This window comes from Rousettus aegyptiacus, unplaced genomic scaffold (assembly GCF_014176215.1).
Source record: "Rousettus aegyptiacus isolate mRouAeg1 unplaced genomic scaffold, mRouAeg1.p scaffold_m13_p_2, whole genome shotgun sequence".
In the NCBI taxonomy this organism is placed as follows: domain Eukaryota; kingdom Metazoa; phylum Chordata; class Mammalia; order Chiroptera; family Pteropodidae; genus Rousettus; species Rousettus aegyptiacus.
Genome location: NW_023416295.1, coordinates 95485289 through 95506059, shown reverse-complemented (window position 1 = coordinate 95506059; position 20771 = coordinate 95485289). Strand labels below are relative to the sequence as shown.

At 39.2% G+C, this 20771-nt stretch overlaps 2 protein-coding genes across 2 annotated transcripts in view; both read left to right on the top strand.

Moving 5' to 3' along the window:
- The window catches only part of B4GALNT3 (beta-1,4-N-acetyl-galactosaminyltransferase 3), an 87884-nt gene that overhangs the window by 12592 nt on the left and 54521 nt on the right, over positions 1-20771 (top strand). The window lies entirely within an intron of this gene.
- Positions 10520-13335, top strand: LOC107506926 (galectin-10-like). Its single transcript, XM_036237049.1, is given in 2 exon segments — positions 10520-11014; positions 11017-13335. Coding segments are annotated over 2 exon segments (357 nt in total). The 5' UTR covers positions 10520-10794; the 3' UTR covers positions 11154-13335.

Below are 20771 nucleotides of genomic sequence, written 5' to 3'. Positions count from 1 at the left end.
CACCATGTATTGATACTGATAGTTGGTAACCTGCAAAGAAGTTCTTGTTATCAATTCTCATATTGCAAAGGGCAGGCCAGGACTTGACATTTCTCATCTAACAAGTCCCTTTGTTCCTCTCACTCTTCCACCCTCAGAAGAGAGCCCACTCTACTAAAGGAGTGTAGAACTTCTTTTTATTTGAGGGGAACAGTTGACTTAAACAAGAAATTTATTGTCTCATAGTTCTGGAGGCTAAAGTCCAAGGTCAAGGTATCGGGCAGGTTCGGCCTTTCTCCTTGGCATATAGATCACCTGTGTCTTCACGTGGTTGTCCCTCTGTGTCTAGAGCTTCTTTTAAAAAACAAAATAGAAGTGGAGTTACGATTTCTTCTCTCACCTTCTTGAGTGAGGAGGGTTGGGAGAATAGGAATAGGCAAAACTGATTTTAAACCAAAAGAGTCTTGGAACACACGGATCATTAAATCCTTTGGTATGTATTTAAAAAAATTGTTGTCTGTTCCCTTATTCTCATCTCTGTAGAAAGATACAAGCTGGTATTTTCATAATCCTAGTCATCAAAGGGAAGTCCATTACTGGTAATTCTCTGTGGGCTAAAGATGAAATGGGTGACAGATTGAAGAAAAATTGCAGAGTGTGTTCAGAACATGTTTGGCAGATTACATAAAGGAGGTAAAAACATAATATTTAGGCTTCATTTAGCATATTGAGTAAAAATTCAACTTTGCTCTGATGCATAAAAAATGGAAACATATTTACATAAGGAATATTCTACAATGGTGAAGCTTTAATTACATTTCTCAGGAAATACCACCTGTGTTATGGAAGCAAGAGCTATTAAATTGATAGTTGGTATTTACCACTTTGAGAAAAATACATGGGCATGAACTGCCTAAGGCATTTGTTGACACAAAAATTAGGGATGTTCGATTTCTGGGAAATGGAAATATATTATAATATATTTAAGGAAACAGTTATGAAATATTTTAAGCATTCTTTACAAATCTAAAGTAGTTTTCTGTTAGTTTAACAAGATAAATATATATTGTACATAACTTGGTTTGCTCAAAATGACTATACTTGGTATATTCAGAAATTGGAAGGCCTGAGAGGCAGAAAATACCCAAAGTTGTTTCTTCTAAAACCAAGGAAAAAAATCCTCAAGAAAGAGTTGTTTATATATATTTTTCTTCTCCTTTATAACTCTAAGAAGGTTGGAAAGTTCTAGGGTAGTGAACACTTTCTCTAGCTGGCAGGGCTTTTGTGTACCAATCATGTGAGAGAAGTAGTGGAAGGCGAGGGAGAACAATAGTACCTTGTTTTCACATGGATCCTTTCTCTTGGGAACTTGGAGCAACTTAGGCAGCAGTCACATTTTAGGATTGGAGGTTGCTACTTCTCCTGAAGGAAGATGGGTCCTTTTCATCTGTCAGGGAAGGTATCCTCTGCTACAGCCCATGGATGCACATGAAGCAATGGGGGTGGGAAATGACACTCATATTGTATGATGCGTCCTGAAATTCACTAGGAAAACAGAAGGTACAGCCTGCAACCTCCTTTATGTAGAGAAACTAAGAGGCAAGAGGAGGCTGGAACAGACATACCTGTTAAGCCTACTGAAGGAGTTGGGAGGCCCATTCTCCAGCGTATTGACTCTCAGCACTATGTAAGAGATATGGGGTGGTTCAGAAGCTCAGCAGGCCGTCGTGCGTAGTCTAGAATCTCTCTTGAGTAACTTAAATCTTGCTGAGGGCATTTCATTGATGTCACTGTCCTATCCTGCCCAGAGACCTCCCCTAGACCAGTGAGCTGATGTTCCTTGACTTGCTGAAGCTGGGGTGGGGGGATAAGATTTGGAACCAACAGAAGTAGAAGGGGATACACCTTGGGAGAACCTTAGCCGCCTCCAACTAGCCAATGAAGGAGACAAAATGAACATTTAGGGAAATATATTTGAGGGAATTATACTTCTAAGGAGTTTTGATAAAGAAACAGTGTCAGGTGCAGATGAAAGGTCCAGAAAGTCTAAGAAGAAATGAGCATATTTAGTCAAGGAGCAGGGAGAGTTACTGGTGACCTGTATGGTCAATTGAGATATATTGTAGCAGAGGAGGAAAGTAGAAACTGTGTTATGGAAACATAGGGTATTTGAGCTAGACGGGAACTTAGATGGCTTTTTTTCCTCTTAAGCACATGGTTAGGGCTAAGAACCCTGGGTTGGGAGTCAAGGGACCTGGATTCCAGACTTGATTCTGATATGAACTGGCTCTGTGACTTTGAGCAAATTAGTTCTGCCCTCTGGGCCTCAGTTTTCTTATTTGTAAATAAGAAGTCTTGGCTACTTGGTCCTTGAGGTCCCCTGTGGCTCTGACATTATTCCCAATGAAAGGTATCTGTACCAGCACTGAGAATTCTGTGCTGGAAGTGGATAGAGAAATATTAGAAAAAGACTTAGAGAAGATGGATTCAAATTCTGGCTCCAGTCACCTGGCTGTGTGTGACCTCGCCTTCTCGCTCAGTCAGGAATGGGAGTTGGGCCCTGGGTTCAGCTCTTATCCCTGAAACAGTTGCCAACCTCCACCTTCCTCCTCTCGCATTCTCTCCTCTCCCACTCACCTGGGAATAGAAAGGTTCCATAGGTGGGAGCAGTGAATGAGGGGCTGAGGCTGGATGAGCCCTGGCTAACGGTCCTTAGGGAAGCTTTTGGTTGGACAGACTGTATAGAGCAAAAAGAGTGGAGGACTTTTTTGGACTTTACAAAATGGACTGCATTGGGAACCATGACAGTAATGTCAGCTGGCAAACAACCAAGTCACATGATGGGAATGCCTTTAGGGTGTGACCTGAACACTCAAAACCATAGAAATGTCAGCCAGGATTGCAGGAGCTGATAAGCAAAAGGATTCTACCCTGTAAGGACCATATAAAGTGAACACCTCAGACAGATGATGTTAAAGTCTTATCTGAGAGCATCAGGAAGGATAAAGGTATGCTGAGAGCTGAAGACTCTGACCTGTTTGTTGTAGCCACTGGCTTGGGACCAATGCAAGACCATCCATGCCACTGGTCAACAGAGTTTGCTTTGGATAGACTAAGGACTTTTATCCTTTCACTCTATCGTGTTAACACACAGAAGCCTCTGTGCCTTCCCCTCTTTGTGTATTGTGTGTTAACCTGCGTGGATACCTGACTAGTTTGTTTGAGCGGGTTCCACTTAATAAATCTGAAATTGTGGAAGGACACAAACACGTCCAAGGGTGTTATGTTACTTGAGTAGCCGCCTTCCTTGCTTGAGAGACTCAGTGACTTTGAGGGGCATTTCCACAGGCCCTGGTGACTGACCATGGTCATCCTTCTCATAGCCCTCCTACTTCTCCTCCGCAATGCAGAGTTATGGACCAATCCTCCACTCAGAGCCTCACCACCCCGTCCCGGCCTCCTGGGCAGCCATCACATAAACACCACTGTGTGTTCACCTCAGGGTGGGAGGGACTTATGCCCAGGGGTTGGCTTTTGGGTTGGCTGCTTATTTTGGCAGCTTTAGCCACAGGCTTCCTGACCAGACCATCAGAAGCTGGGAAACAAGAGGCGGGGGTCAGTGAGTCAGGGGTTCAGGCTCTGCCTCAGGGAAGGAACTTGCCCTAGAGGTGCCCCTCCAGGAAGGAGTCTTCTCCTCCGAAAGAAGGGGTGGACACTTCTGGAGTCTTGCAGGGTCACTGACTTAGGTCCACTAATTTGATGAGCATCCCCTGGTGTTCTTTATAATGGAAATAATGATCTTGACCTTACAAGGTTGTGGTGGCAAATTGAAAACCTGGTACACCTTAAGCTCTCAATAATAGTTTGCTTTCCTTTTTTTGGTGTTCCATAAAAATAGGACCGGGTGTACCTTATAGATACAGACATGGAGGAAAAGCAGAAGCAAAACAAAAGTCAAGTTCTGTGTGCAGAGATGCTCTTGCTTTTCATGTTTCCTCAGTTTCCAGCTGACCATGATGGGAAAGTGGGACTTTGCTCTGTGCTGCCTTCCCCTAACCCCTTGTTGTCCTGATTCAGACAGGCTCCCAGTCATTACCTCACCGCAGGGCCCTGTCTGCCAGAGTGAGTGGTGGAACTGCCTGGGTGGAGAGCTGGAGGCTAATTTTAGACCTGGAGACTCCTTGCCAACAGCTGTGGCTGGGCAGCAGCTGCCTGTGTTGTGCTGGGCTGGGCTGGGCTGCCTGCTGGGCGTTCTGAGTCTCCTTGCAGGGAGCCCTGGACACGGCCCTCTAGCTCTGTTCTCATGGGCACATTCCTCCGCTCTGCCTCAGCTGCAGGGAAAGCCAGGGATGAGGGTTCCTCTGCACAGAGGGTAGGACCTTGAAGCCACTCCTTTCTTCAAGGCTTCCTTTCTCCTTGCGTTAAGATATTGCTATCCTCAATCTCTTTCCAGGTGGCTCTGTAGCCCAGAAACTACTGATTTGGTGTCTGTGTAGTGTGGCATCTTTGTTTTCAGTGGAAAAGGGGAAAGAGAATATTCCCCCAAATGTTCTGGACTGGTAGGCTAAATCCAACCTCCCACTCAACAGCAAGCTAATAATCTAATTTAGTGCTTCTCAACCTTTTTCCTACTGGCACACATAGACCATGACAGGAAAATGATGTGTGTGTGTGTGTGTGTGTGTGTGTGTGTGTGTGTGTGTGTGTACACATGAAGGTAAGGGTATTTGTGATTGGATGCAGTTAGTCTTAGCGTTCTGCACCCTGGGAACTCATGGGGTTGATACTTTGCACATCTGTTACCCATCGAAGCCCACTAGTGGGCCCTGGGACACTAATTGGGATGCTCTGATATTGTTCTCCAGCATCTTTCTATAGTTATATTCTCTATGAATGCCAAGTCCCAGCCCCAGAAAACATCTTCTGGGTTTATTGTGGACTTATGCTGGAAGGGAATCCAGAGAGCATGGAACCTATCCTCTTTTTTCACAGATGAGGAAACTGAGGTTTAGAGAAGGTTGCCCAAAGTTAAACAGCTAAGAAAGTAAAAAACCCAGTTCTAGTTCTTCTAGAACAGTCATTCATTTATCTAACATATATTGAATGCCTATAAAGTTCAATATTCTGGGGATACAAAGGTGAAATACATCGTTGGGATTAATCTATTTTTGATAAAAATAAAATCAAGGAAACAGCTCAGGAAGGTGGTTATTTTGGGGGGGAAAGATGGGGATGTGATTGTAGAGAGGCACAGAGGCTCAAAAGAATTGATTATGTCTCAAATGGAATGATGGATACACAGGTGTTATTCTTTAAACCATTCATATATATTCGTTATCTGTGTGACATAATTTTTAAAAAAACTAATCGAAAAATATAAGGAGTTTACAAACTAGAGATAAATGGGCTGGGGGGTTAGGGAAGGAGGAGAGAGACAAGGAAACCATGTTATTACATGACAGAGCAATAAGTGCTATGGCAGCTCTAATAATAATAGCCCAAGCATGCGCTTTCACATGTCATCCCATTTAGTCTTCACAATGGCCCTGATAGGGACCATTACACTGTTTCCATTTTACAGGTGAGAAAACTGAAGTTCAGAGAGGTTACTTACCTTGTTCAGGGATTTCTGGTGAATAGCCTTTGCAGTCAAGTTTGAGTACTCACATCTTAGCCATTACACTACAATGTGAGGGGCTATGTGTTGACTTGCACAGTGAGCTGGTTTATGGAGGTGGGACAGGGGATGGAAAGGCAGGAAGGTTTAAACGTCTATTTCCCAATCTATGAAACGGAAGTAATTTTTTTGCTGCCCCTTCTTGTGCATATAGTTTGAATATAAAAGCACTAAGTCAGTGTAAAAGCTGAAATTTACTGAGAATTAATGCAGTGCCAGCTACTTTCAGGTGTTACCTCCTTTAATCTTCCCTCCAACCCATCATGAGCACATGATTTTATAGAGCAGTCTGCCTCCTTGCTCTCAGTATTCCTCTATTAACAAATCTCTCTTCTCCCTGTTTTCTCCTCTCCCAGCCTGGATGCTGGCTTTGACTTTGTTGGTGACAGTTATTCCAGAGATGAGATGCTAGAGATATGATGCAGCTATCCCTACCCTGCCCCTAGTGCAAGCAATGCTATTCTGTTGGCACATGCCAGGTTCCATGGTTATCGCTGGGGGCTATCACTCTCATCCGAGAAGGTGGAGGCTTGGAAACCCTTAGTCTATCCCGATGCTTCTTGGTCTGGTCTGGCTGCATATTTGAATCACCTGGGGAGCTATAAGAACTATGTACCAAGACCTCACCTCAAGACAATCAAGTAGATTTGAGAGGAAGGAGGTTAAGCCTTGACTTTTCAAGTGATTCTAATAGGTAGTCAGGGTGGAAAACCTTAGGGCTGTACTTTCTCTCCAGGTGGGATGAGCTAAGAAATAAACAGTGATGAAGAGATAAGGGTTTATAGTAGACTAATGCTGGAAAGGAGGACACAGCTGAGCAATGACCAGAATGCCCTGGGGCCCAGGCTGGTCCAGGGTTAGGCCAGGGAAGACTGGAAATGCGACAAGGAACAGAGAAGAAAGGAGACCCTGAAATAAAAAGGAAAGAGGAGAAAATGCAAATACACACACACACACACACACACACACATACATATGTAGTCAGTGCTGGAAGATGCTAAATTGCTCTCTATAATGGCCCCTTACCTTTCTAATGGTACCATTCTGTGAGTTCAGGTCCTCCAATAAACATTTGACTATATGCTGTATGTGAGCTGCAGGAGAAACAAAGACTTGTGAACTCCATCCAGTTGGTATTCCAAGAGCTATGGTGTTCTTGCACAGACAGATATGCACATCGGAAATAATACATCCCCTTGATATGTTCTCCCCAGCACCCAGAAACCCTCTTATCTCTGGGTAAAGCTTATACTTGTTTAAGAGTCTGTCATGTGAGGGCAGGAACCATGTCTGTTTTGTGTTTTAGTTACCTTAGTTACCATTCTATTACCCAGAACCTAGCATTATGCTTTCATTAAAAACCCTCACCTGATCCCATATTTGTTTAATTGAATTTGATTGTCTGAAACAACTAACATGAGGTGAGCTCTTAGAACACATGGAATGTGATTATGTGCCTGGTAAAAGTAAGAAGTAAAATCTAGTTGGGAAGAAAGGCTTTGTGGTGGAGGTGGGATTTGAACTTGGACTTATATGACACAGAGGGCTTAGATAGATGGAGATGAGATGAGGAAGGATGAAGACAAGGAATTAGCAAGGATGTGCCAGGGGTATAATGAAGAATCTGGCCTGTTGGGAGAGGAGGCTATATTCTTTAGGGAGGATGAGTGAGAAGGGGAAAAGAGGTCCTTAGAGTCCAAAGGCAACTAAAGTTGAGAGGAGGGTAGGGAGGAACCAGCTATGGGAAATGGGCGCAGGCTCAATAGATAAGGGAAGGATAGATGAATTAATTGAACATTTAAATAAATTTTCTATCTCCACTTTGAGCCTGCTTCTATAACTAGAGATCAGCAAACTGGGGCCTCTGTTGTGGGGTGGTGTTTACAGATGTTCCATCCAAGAATAAGAGATGTTAAGAAACCAAAACAAAGGAATAAGCAAATAACCTCAAATTGACAGTTCCAAGGCTTTAGCTGGCAACTAAGAGTGACAGAACAGTGGTTCTCAACCCTGGCTGCATAGTAGATCATCCAGGAAACTTAAAAAATAATTCAGGCAAAGGAGTCAGGTTATACAAGCATATACATTTGTCAACACTCATGGAACTGGTCACTTAATGGGTACGTTTTGTCGTATATAAATTATACTTAAAGTATAGTTAATTTTAAAGCAAAACATAGTAGAGCAGAAACCTCAGTGGGAACCAGTGCCAGGATAGGGAAACCTAAACTGTAATTGAAAAACTGCTAGAGGTTCATCAGGGAGAAATTTGAGAATTAAAAACTTCAGGAGCCAAATGTGATTATAGTCAACACAACTGTATTATAAATTTCAAAGGTGCTAAATTTTAATTGTTCCCACAAAAAAGAAGTGATCATTTTGTGATGTGATAGAGGTGTTAGCTGACCTTTGCCAGCAATCATACTACAGTACATAAATGTATGAACAAGTTGTACACTTTAAATTTATACAATGTTATATGTCAATTATATCAGTAAAACAAAATAAAAAAAACAACAAAAACTTCAGGGGACCCATTCATAGGGGGGGCCCTCATATTTTTATGAGTTTTACCTCCAGGAGCTCTATCGGGTCCTCACAGTGAATACTGGGGAAAAATTATCTTATGCTTGCAACAGTGGGAAGAGAGAAGAACCACTTTGAAAAATGCCAGAACACTCTGTTCTTCTTAACGAGGCCTGCCCTAAAGAGAAACTATTTTACCAGAGCCTAACCTACCTGGAAGAAGGGAAATACCTAAGTCATTCTAGTATGGCCCACTCTAGCCATACTGTCCTACCTAAGGGTAAGAGTAGTAACTGGGGAGCATGGGTTAAGTTCACAGTCCAGGGGCACAGACTCACCAAAAGACTGAGATCTAATCATAAGACTATAGAACACTTTACTTCCCTTACATTTTCCTGTCCCATCACTAAAGGCCTTTTTACTGCGGTTTCTTTTACTCAGTATATTATGTTTACCTTTCAATAAAAAATTGCAAGGCATTCTAAAAGGCTAAAGCACAGTTTGAAGAGACTGAACAAGCATCAGAACTAGAGTCAGATATGGTGGAAATGTTGAAATTGTAAGACGAGGAATTTAGAAATCTATGATTAATGTGCTAAGGGCTTTAATGGAAAAGTAGACAACATGCAAAAACAGATAGGTAATGCAAACAGAGAGATGAAATTTTAAGAAAGAATAGTAAATTATAGAGCTCAAAAACACCATAATGGAAATGAAGAATGCCTTTAATAGGCTCATTAGTGGATTGGACATGGCCAAGGAAAGAATCTCTGAGCTTGAGGATATGACAATAGAAACTTCACAAACCGAAAATCGAAGAGAAAAAAGACTGAAAACAAAGATGGAACGGACTATCCTAGGACTGTGGGACAATCACAAAGGGTATAGCATACGTGTAATGAGAATACCAGAGAAGACAGAGAATGGAATAGAAGAAATATTTTGAAGCAATAATAACTGAGAATTTTCCCAAGTTAATGGCAAATATCAAACTACAGATCCAGGAAGGTCAGAGAACACTAAGCAAGATAAATGCCCCCATTCCCAATCATTCAAATTTCAGAAAGTCAAAGATAAAGAAAAAGATCCTAAAAGAAGCCAGCAGTTAAAACATTTCACCTATAGAGGAACAAAGATAAGAGATACATCTGACATCTCAGAAAACATGCAAGCAAGAAGAGAGTAAAGTATTCAAAATATCGAGGGAAAAAAAGCCACCAACTTAAAATTTTGTACCTTGTGAAATTATCCTCAAAAGTGGACAAATACTTTCTCAGACAAACAAAAACTGAGGAAATTTATTGCCAGTAGACTTGGCTTGAAATAAATGTTAAAAGAAGTTCTTCAGAGAGAAGGAAAATGCTATAGGTCAGAAACTGGGATCTATATAAAGAAAGGAAGAACATTAGAGAATGAATATGTGAAGGTAAAATAAAAACTTTTATTTTTCTTATTCTTAACCTAACAGATAATAAATAATAATACTAATAATGTATTTGATTATATATGCTTATATATAAGATTATATATACTTTAAACATCAGTGGTCTAAATATTCCAATTAAAAGACAGATTTTAAGATGGATCCCAAAACAAGACTCAACTATGTGTTGTCTACAGAAAAGCCACTTTAAATATAAAGATGTATATAGATAAAAAGGAATGGAGAAAGATGCATCACATTAATATTAATCAAAAGAATGCAGGAGTAGCTATATTAACTTTAGAGCAACTTTCAGACCAAAGAAATTTATCAGGAGCTTTATATACTGATAAAATAAATAGGAAGACCTAATAATCCTTAATGTGTATGTGACTAACAACAGAGCATCAAAATAAATGAGGCAAAAAAAAAAAAATGAAGGAATTGCAAGAAGAAACAGCTGAATCCACTGTTCGAGTTGGAGACTGTAACACCCTTTTATCAGAGATAGACATATTCGGCAGGCAGAAAATCAGTAAGGATATAGTGGAACTCATCAGGACCATCAATCGATTGGATATAATTGGACATTTATAGACTCCTTCACCCAACAACAGCATTTTATACATTCTTCTTAAGCTCAAATAGAACATTTACCAAGATACACCACATTCTGGGCTGTAAACACATGAGCAAATTTAAAAGAATAGAAATCATACAATTTTTGCTCTCAGACCACAATGGAATTAAACTAAAAATTAATAACAGAAATATACCTAGAAAATCTCAAAATACATGGAAATTAAACAACATACTTCTAACTCATGAGTCAAAGAAGAAATTTCAAGAGAAATTAAAAAATGTTTTGAGCTAAGTGAAAATGAAAACACAACTTATCAAAATCTGTGGGATACAGTGCTTAGAGGGAAATGTACAGCATTGATTGAATGCATGTATTAGAAAAGATCTAAAATCAATAAGCTTCCACCTTAGGATATTAGAAAAAGAAGAGCAAATTAACCCCCAAAATAAGCAAGAAAAGAAATCATAAAAATTGCATCAGAAATCAATGAAATAGAAAATAGGATATCAGTACAGAAAATCCACAAAACCAAAGCTAGTGGTTCTTTTAAAAGATTAGTGAAGTTGATAAGCCTCTAGCCAGGCTAACTGAGAAAAAGAGTGAAAAATGAAACATAATTTGAAAGAGCAGCCCAGAGGAAGACACAACAATGCCAGACCTATTGGTTTTTCAGTAACAATCAAAGGGAAACCTACTGTGCCTCTCTGTATGAGCCCACAACTGCAGGTGGATTTCCGCACTGGAACTGAAGAGAACTTAGACATTGCCTACTGCTTCCAAGTATACTTTGGCGAATGTGTGGTGATGAACAGCTGGTGTGTGGGGGCTAAGCACGTGAGGTGAGATCCCTCCATATGCCCTTAGTGGGAGGCCATCCGTTTGACCTACAAATCTTGGTGCTGCAAAAGGAGTACCTGTTAATGGTAAATGGCAACCAATGTTACAATTTTCCCCAGTGGACTTGAGCCAAGATCTGGGCAGATGATGCAGTTGTGGAGAGATGTCTCCCTGACCTCAGTGTGTATCTGCTGGAGAGGGATGTGATTAGACTCCCCATTGTCAAGAAGATCCCTCCAAGTGACCATGTGATGTCCAGAGCTCACTAACAGAATGGGTTCTCCTCATTTTTTTCTCATATTTGGCCACTGAAACTCCTGGAGAAGAAAAAAAAACAGTTAAAGAGAAGACACAAATTATCATACCAGAAATGAAAGAGGGGACATCGCTAAGGATTCCATGGACATTAAGAGGCTAATAAAGGGCAGCACTGATGGAGGTCGGCAGAGCTACGGATCGTGGCGAGATTTTGCGCTGCGTGTCTTGGGCTATTTCATTGATAAATCAGTAGCGGATCGCTTTGTCAAGAGCCCAGAGAAACAAAGGAATCAGGAAGGAGATGCACCTACCGGGCTGCCTTGTTCTTCCGCTTGCTCCTGTCTGGAGAAACTGTGTTTTAATTGTAATTGGGCTTGGAGGGTCCAGTTGCTGCTGTTGCTCCTAGAGCAAACCAGGAAAAGAAGAAAAAGAAAAGGGATAAGGACAAAGAAAAAGAAAAAGTTCGTATGGAACCATGGACTCGTTCTGCCTCTAAAAAGTGTCAGGAGGAGAGAAGTTTCCGTAAGACAACAAAGGAATATATTGAATCTCCAGACATGGAAAAAGAAGCGAAGTGTTTGCTGAGTACAGATGCCAAAGCTCTCATTACTCATTGGGAAATAATTGCTGAAGATGAAACAAAAGAAACAAAATTAAGGCTTTGATATCACTTCTCCAGGAATTTTGGGCCATAGACCATGACTTATCAGGATATGTTGAGCTTTGAGAATATTCAGTGACTTCAGCAGTGAAGATGGAGACAGCATCAAGGTGAAGAAGAAATAAACATCATCAATACTAAAGAAGATCTGGAAAGATAGCTATAGGACAAACTAAATGCATTAGATGAACAGTGCCAAAAAAATGAAGGAACCAATTAGCTGGTTATGGGAATTCAGAAACAGATTGATAAGATGAAAGGCAAGCTCCAAGAGACCCAGAACAGGGCAAAAGGACAGGAAGATCTCATAGAAGTGGAAACCTGGCTCTAAAGAACAAATTTTAGGCTCTACTGGATGAAATCAAACAAAAGGAAGACTGAGAAAAGGAGAAGCTCAGCTCTCTGCAAGAAGAGCTAGAATCACTCCTAGAGAAGTGAGAAGAGCTTTTGATAATTTCATTTGTTAGAGTAGACAGCATTAGAAGAAAAATTGTGGCTTCATCACCTGGCCTAAATGTTATAACTTTGTAATTTCCATTTCCTCTGCTGCCTTCCATTGACTTTGTCTAAGACAAATATAAATGTGATATTCTATCTCATTCCTCTCAGAACCACTTTGCTAGGTGCTTATCCTGTAGGAAGTGGAAATATATAGGCATAAATGATTGTAAGAAAGTTGCAGGATTGGTGGGATGAACAGTTCAACCTTAAGAATCACAGCTTCACTGCAACACTTTACTGCTGTTTCTTCATTTGCCAGGAGCTGCTAATGCTAGTTTGTGATGCCATTTGAGATCAATAAGAATAGTCTAGAGGGAGTTAGTCCAGTTTGCATATTTTCCCATGCAATAGATATTTTCCTAGTTATTCAATTTTCTACATGTAGAGTTTGTAAATAATTTCATAAAATTGTTTTAACACAATAAATAAAAACTAGTTCTCGCCTCGAAAAAAAAAAAAGGATAGTAAAAGAATATTATGAACAACTCGTCCTACAAATTTGATAACCTAGGTGAAATTGACCAGTTTCTTGAGAGCTATGATCTGCTAAAACTTACACAAGAAGAAATGGACAATCTGAATTGGCCCGTTTCTATTAAAGAGGTTGAAGTAATAATTAATAACCTTCCACAGCAGAAAGCACCAGACCCAGATGGATTTACTGGTGAATTCTTAAATATTTAAGGAAGCAAGTATACCAATTCTTAATAGCCTTCAGAAGGTAGAAGCAGGACAATACTTCTAATCCGTTCTATGAGGCCAATATTTCCACAATATCAAAATAAACAAAAAATTATAAGAAAACTACAAACCATTATGTTTCATGAACTTAGCTTCAAATTTTCAGCAAAATATTAGAATATCAAATTCAACAATATATAAAGATAATTATACACAATGACCAAGTGGGATTTATTTCAGGTATGCAAGGCTGGTTCAACATTCAAAAATCAATTAATGTAATGTATTATGTCAAAAGGCTAAAGAAGAAAAATCATATGATCATATTAATAAATACAGAAAAGTATTCAATAAAACCCAAGATCTATTCATGATAAAAACTCAGCAAACTAGGAATAGAAGTGAACTTACTCAACTTGATAAAGAACGTCTACAAAATATCTACAGCTCACATTGTACTTTCAAGTTCAGGAACCGACAAGGATGTCCCCTCTCACTATTGCTTTCAACATAGTACTGAAAGTCCTAAATAATGCAATAAAACAAGAAATTAAAATAAAAGATATACAGTTTGGGAAGTAAGAAACAAAACTGTCTTTGTTCACAGATGACAAGGTCATCAATGTAAGAAACCTGAAAGAATCGATAAAAAACCCTCTAGGAACTAATAAGAAATCAGAGAGGTTGCAGAGTACAAGTGCAAAAGTCAATCTCTTTTCTATATACCAGTAATGAACAAATGGAATTTGAAATTAAAAACACATTACCATTTACATAAGAACACCCCCCTCCAATGATCGGTATCTAGCAAAACATGTACAGGGAGGAAAACTACAAAACTCTGATGAATAAAATTAAAGACCCAAATAAATGGAGAGATATTCCTTGTTCATGGATAGGGAGACTCAATATTGTCAAGATGTCAGTTCTTCCCAACTTAATCCATATGTTCAGTGTGATCCTAATCAAAACCCAGCAAGTTATACATTTGACAATGAATGTGCAACACCAAGAGTGACATTAGTAACCCTAATGTGAATGATGGGCTTTGAGTGACAATGATATGTCAGTGTAGATTCATTGATTATAATAAATGTACCATTATGGGGAGGCGAGTGTTAATAGTTGGGGAAGTTGTGGATATTTTGGGATGGGGGTATATAGGAACTCTGTACTTTCCGCTCAATTTTGCTGTGAATTTAGGACTGCTCTAAAAAATAAAGTTTATTAATTTGAAAAAAACTATGTGGGAAGGGTCTGTGGGGCCCGTGCCTCTGGCCCTAGAGTTATAAAGAAACACGAAGTACATCCTTGTACTTTGATTTAATTGGTTTTGGGTAGGACCTGGGCATTAGTGTTTTCCAAAAGTTTTCTGGATGATTCTTATCTGCAGCTAGGGTCAACCCACAGATTAAAAGTTTTGGAGCAGAAGGAATCTCAGAGATAATCTGGTCAAGCCAGATGACCTTGTAATCTGTGGCTGACTGGGAGTTGGGGCTCACTGCCACTGCCCAGTGAGACGGTATCATACTACATGTAAGTTGCCCAGGAAAAGATCCAAATTCAAAGTACATTTTCTACTGCATGTGTATCACTTTTGCACCATTGTAAAGTCGAAAATCGTGAGTCAAATCATTGTAAGTCAGGAACCATCCATATGGTGGCTCCTTCTGAAAAAACCCGACAAACGTAAGTGGCAAGGAATTCAGTCCTTTAATGATTTGAGGATTCATGGCACCCTGATCTTATTTACATATATCTCACGTTCTAATTTTCTCCATAAGGGCTCCACAAAACCTGTGTATGTGCTTGTATCTTGTTTTCCCAATAAATTTCTAACCATTGAAATACCTGTTTGTCTCTGATTATTCCTGTATATGTTGTAATAGTTTTTTCTTATTGAAGAATAATGTATGTACAGCAACATGCATGGATCTTAATTGCATGGTTCAACATATACACCTATGCTACCATTACCCAAATCAAGCCAAAGAACATTTTCAGCCATCTCAGAATATTTCCTAAAGCCCCTTTTCAATCAATTCCTCCTAAGGACAACCACTGTTCGGTTTCCATAATAAATTCATTTTGCCTTTTCTTAAACTTCATATATGAATGGAGTCACACACTTTCACTAGAAATGCTGTTGAGATTTGTCCATGGTGTTGCTTATATCAGTAGTTCTTTTTATTGATAAGTAGTATTCCATATTTGGCTAAACCATATTTATCTATTCTTCTCTTGATAGAAATCTGGGTTCTTTCCAGTTTAACCTCTTGTAAATAAAACTGCTATAAACTTTCTTTTACAAGACTTTTTGTAGACATATGTTTTTATATCTCTTGTGCCTATGAAAGTAGAGTTGTTAGGTCATACATTAGGTGTATGTTTAATTTCTGCTAAACTGTTTTTCATAGTATCTGTATTATTTTATACTCTCACCAGCAAGATATTAGCATTACAGTTGGTCCATCTCCTTGGCAACATTTGACATTATCAGTCTTTTTAATTTTAGTAATTCAAGTGGGTATGAAGTGGTATCTCATTAGGGTTTTACTTTGCATTTCCCAGTTGACCAATGAGGTTGAGGATCTTGCCATTTGCTTGTCAACCATTTCTTTATCTTTCATGAAGTGTTTCAATCTTCAGCTCATTTTTAATAATTAAATGGTCTTCTTATTGATTTCTAGGAGTTCTTTTTATATTCTGGATATTTGTCCTTTGTCAGATATGTTTTACATATCACCCCTACCCCACTTTCAAGGCTTTTTATTTATTTTTCTTTCCATAAGAAAGTTTTAATTTTGGTGAATTGCATTGAAATCCTTAGAGAAAATCAATGTGCGTGTGTGTGTGTGTGTGTTTCTGGACTCTCTACTGGGCTATTCAAAAAGTCCAGATTTGATACCAACATTACATTGTCTTAATTGGTGTTGCTTTATTGCAGGTTATAAAATCTCGTAGTGTAAGTCTTTTGACTTTGTTTTTTTTCTTTATGGTTGGCATGGCTATTTGTAGTCCTAAAGCCTTCTATAAAGTTTTAGAGTCAGCTCATGAGGTTCTAGAAAAAGTCTGCTTGGATTTTGAATGGAATGAAATTAGGGGAGAGTGGACATCTTAGTAATATTGAGTCTTCCAGTCCATAAAAATGGAATATTTCTCAACTTATATAGGTTTCCTTTAATTTCTCTTAGTGATGGTTTATTTCAATGTCAAAGTCTTGCATATCTTTTACTAAATTTATTACAATATATTTAATTTTTTATGATACTATTGTAAATAATATTTTAAAATTTATTTTCAATCATTTATAGTGTATAGAAAATGCAATTGAATTTTGTATATTGACCATGCTATATCCTGCAAGCCAATTAGTTAATTAATTCTAATACTTTGTCAATTTCTTTGGCATTTCTATGTACATAATCTTTAAGGAAAAACGCAGTTTTTTTTCTTTCTAGTTATTATCACTTTTATTTCTTTTTCTTGACTTATTGTAATGGCTAGTACTTTTAGTACAATTTGAAATGCAGTGTTGTTTTGATCTTAGAGGGAAAGTGTTCAATAATTTACCAGTATATCTAGCAAGACTTTAAAAACTATGTTAGTATCTTAGCCACTTTCCATAGCAGTTCCTTCCTTTATCCACTAGCTTTTTATGTAGTCTCAGGTACATTTCCCATATCATTTAAACATGATCCATCATGATATGGAGGTAGTTTAAAAAATAATAAAAAGTTCTAACTATGGGAGGTGAACACAAAATATATATATGCCTTACTGTTAAAATGTACAGCTGAAACCAGATTTTGTTAACCAGTGTCACCATAAAAAATATAATTAATTTAAAAAATATAATAAAATAGTAAAAAGTTATAGTAGACATAGAGGTAAGTGATGGATATTATATATGTCCTGGCACCAACTGATGACCCAATAGCAGTAGAGTCCCTGTTGGAGAGGCAGACCATACTTTTTTATAGGTCATTTAACCTGAGGTATCCTCAGTGATGTTCTCATCTTTACGGGCATAGGTCATTTTAGAAAAGGGCCTTATTGTTCATTCTTTAAAATGTACAGTTTGCCTTGCAGGCTTTGGCATTTCAAGGCTAATGCTAACATCAACTTAATTCTGTTTACCCAGCTGCTGACCTGAATTTAGGAGCCAAGAGTTCAGGAGTGTGAGTCCTTGGGTTCTGGTGTCTCTTCTCCCTCTTCCCCAATTTTCCACTATTCCATACGAGACATGCAGGGTTGGAAGAGACCATAGCTTAAGGCATTGAAGCCAACACCTAGCTATAACTTCTAGGACTTGGGAGAACTTCCTGAGGGATCTGATTTTTCCTGTCTCAGAGACCCATGAGTAGTATTGGAAGCTGAGGCATTAGAACAGGGATGTAGGAAGACCCACAGATTGGCCTCTTTGTTACCAGGCATGTTGATGATCAAGTGGCACAAACATCAAAAACTGGAACACACAAGGCTCCTGAGGGCAGCGACGGGAGAGTAAGCTGGAAAGACAGGTTGTGGCCTAATGTAGCGGTGTGACCTTTATTCTTTGGTAACAAAGAGTCATTAATCAGAGCAATTTTAAGGATTTAGACTCAGATTTCACTTGTATTGTAAAAGCACCTACCTAGCCCCTTTGGTTAGGAGTTAAGAAATCTAGGGGTATAGAAGGAGACCTAGCATTTTAGTTAGCTTCAGGCTCTGGCATAAACATGGTGTGGGATATTAGTAATGGCTGGTACTTGTGGAACACTTTCTGTGTGCCAGGCACAGTGTGAAGCACTTTGCATGCAGTATTTAAATCTTCAAGGCCCCCTTGCAAAGTAGGTATTATTTTTCTTTTACAGACAAGTAAACTGAGGCTTAAGAAAGGTTAAATAATTCACCCCAAGATACACAGTCACATTGTAACAGTGTCAGGATTTAAACCCAGGTCTATCTGACTTAAGAACCCATGCTCCTAATCACTTCAATATACTACTGCTCTTCTCAAATGGTTTTGATTTGGGGTGTCATCTTACTGGGGGAGGGTTTCTAGTTGCCTCTTTGTGATCTCTCATTTCCTCTTGAGTTCTTGGGACTTTTTCTTTCTCCTTAGTCACCTTGACTTTCTTTGTAAACCTTAGTTCAGTTGACCCTTCCCCAATACACAAACTGAAATAAGAAACTGAAGAGTTATTTATACCTCAAACATCCCATAGGTAAGATGTGATTACCTCTGAGGTCATTCTTTTTTTCGGAACTTGGTAGTACACACCATATTTCCAGGCCTGTGCTCAAGGCTTTTGTGTACAGCTGAGCAGATTGTATACTGCACAGATGTTCCCCTTCCAGGTGGTGAGTGGGGACCAAAATCTAGCATGAGGTCCACTTACCAAGCTGCATGCTTAGAGGAAGGGCAGAAAGGCACCAGACAGGCTGATGGCTCCAACTGTGCTAGAGCAGTTCAGGGTTAAGTCTTGCTCTTGGACAGCTTTCTTATCCTTACTTAGAATTGTATCCTCATGAAATAATGGAAGCAGGGTCCCCTTGGTTGCTAAGAATTACAAGAATATCATTGTTCATGAATGATTTACATTTTAAAGATATACATTTATGTGCTTTACTGATAATATATACTTTGTATTCATATATGTATCTCTAAATGTAAAAGCAGTTTCACACTTTTCTCCCTCACTTGTATTCCAGTGTGTTTTCTTGAGAGGTAGAGAAAAAATTAGAATTCCTTAGCTCCTTGAGAGTTGTGAAGAAACCTAAATACACCCTTAGATGTGTCCTGCTGTGTTACCTGTCAAGGATCATGGCAGAAAAGAGATTGAATGCTGTGGAACTAGGACACAAATGATAGTAACTCAGCCCTTTGTCCATCTCCAGACTCTGCTTTTCTATTCTGGTATCTCTTAGCCTTGTACCTTAGACTCTGTTGCTGCCTTCATTCATTATTTATTTTTTAAATTGAGGTGAAATTTATGTAACATTGACCTTTTAAAGTGTACAGTTCAGGGACATTTAGTACATCCATCATGTCGTGCACGTCACTTCTGTCTAATTCCAAAACATTTTTATCACCCTTAAAGGAAACTCTGTACCCATAAACAATAATTCTTTTATTCCTCTTACTCCCAATCCCCTGACACTCTCTAATCTGCTTTCTGTCTCTATGCATTTACCTATTCTGGATATTTTATATGAATGGATTCATATAATATATGACCCTTTGTGTCTAGCTTCTTCCATTTAGCATGTTTTCAAGATTTATCCATATTGTAGCTTGTTAAGTACTTCATTCCTTTCTATGGCTGATTGTACATATCACAATTTTGTTTATTCATTTTTCCGTTGATGGACATTTGAGTTGTTTTTACCGTTGGCTATTGTGAATAGTGTTGCTATGAACACTGGTGTACGAATATTTGTTTGAATACCTGCTTTCAGTGCTTTTGGGTATATAACCAGGAGTTTAACTTTCTAAAGAAATGCCTTCATTATTAATTTTTTTTTTTGCCTTTGTTTATTCTTGTTGAGCAGTGAACTAGGTGGTGGCGTCTTCCCTGCCATGCTTGGCCTCCACCTCTCCATTCTTGCACCTTCACCTCATCTCCAAGTCAGGATGTAGACATTTTATTTTCCTTGTTTTTGTCAACAACGTTCCCAAACCCAGTGACTTTCTGATCTGTTCTTGGTGAGGCCTGCTTGCTATCTTCTTGTTGTACCTCTTCTTACTCAGTAGCCCAGCCTTCCTCTAAAATGTTTTTGTTTCCTGCCCTAAGCACTTCTTAGTCTGTTTCTAGTCACTGTGACTCTTAAGTCCCCTCCTGGGTACAATGCACACTGGGTTTCTTAGTCTCTTCCCACTTTCGCCCCTCCACTTCCACGCCCACCCCAGACTTCCTGTGGAATGGCCAAACAAGAAAATGACCTGCCTCAACTCTCCTAGTTTTATTGCCCCCTCCCCCATGCCCTGGCCACTTGCCGAATTCTCTGTGCTTTCTGCTGGGCTTATTAATACTTTAACAGTGCCTCACAGTTGACCAAAAGAAAGATTATTTTCTCTCTTCCCATTGGAAATTGCTTTCGATTATCTTGAAAACAGAGAGGTGGTTGTTAGGGAGATGCTGTCCTCTCTAGCTTTCACACTGTCTTTTCCACTCAAGTGCAGTTGCCATCCAAAGACTAGAGACTTCAGACTACAAGGCCACACGATGCTGGCCTTGGATGCTCCGAACCCAACCCTTCTACCATGTGCCAGAATGATGGTCCCTGATCCACCAGGGGTGTTAATAGCTACATCTGTGGTCCCATTTACTGCTGAATTCCTGATTTGATTTTGTTCTTGATATATTCCTTGATATATGTTTGTCCACACCGGTCATTGGTTTTCGATTAGCTCTCAGGAAGCAAAGATTCTTGCATCTGTGAGATCATAGGCTCAGGGAAGGAGAGAGAGGCAGGTATGGTTGGGATGGCACCTATGAAAAAAGAAAAAATTCAGATTGGAATAACAAGCTGAGAAAAGCAGATAAATGGGGCTAGGTTAGAATATTCAAAACACCCGGGTCGAGGAATTTATACTGATTGATAAGGCAGCATTTATAACTTTGTCTTCTTGCATGTTCTCAAGTCCATCCCCAAAGAG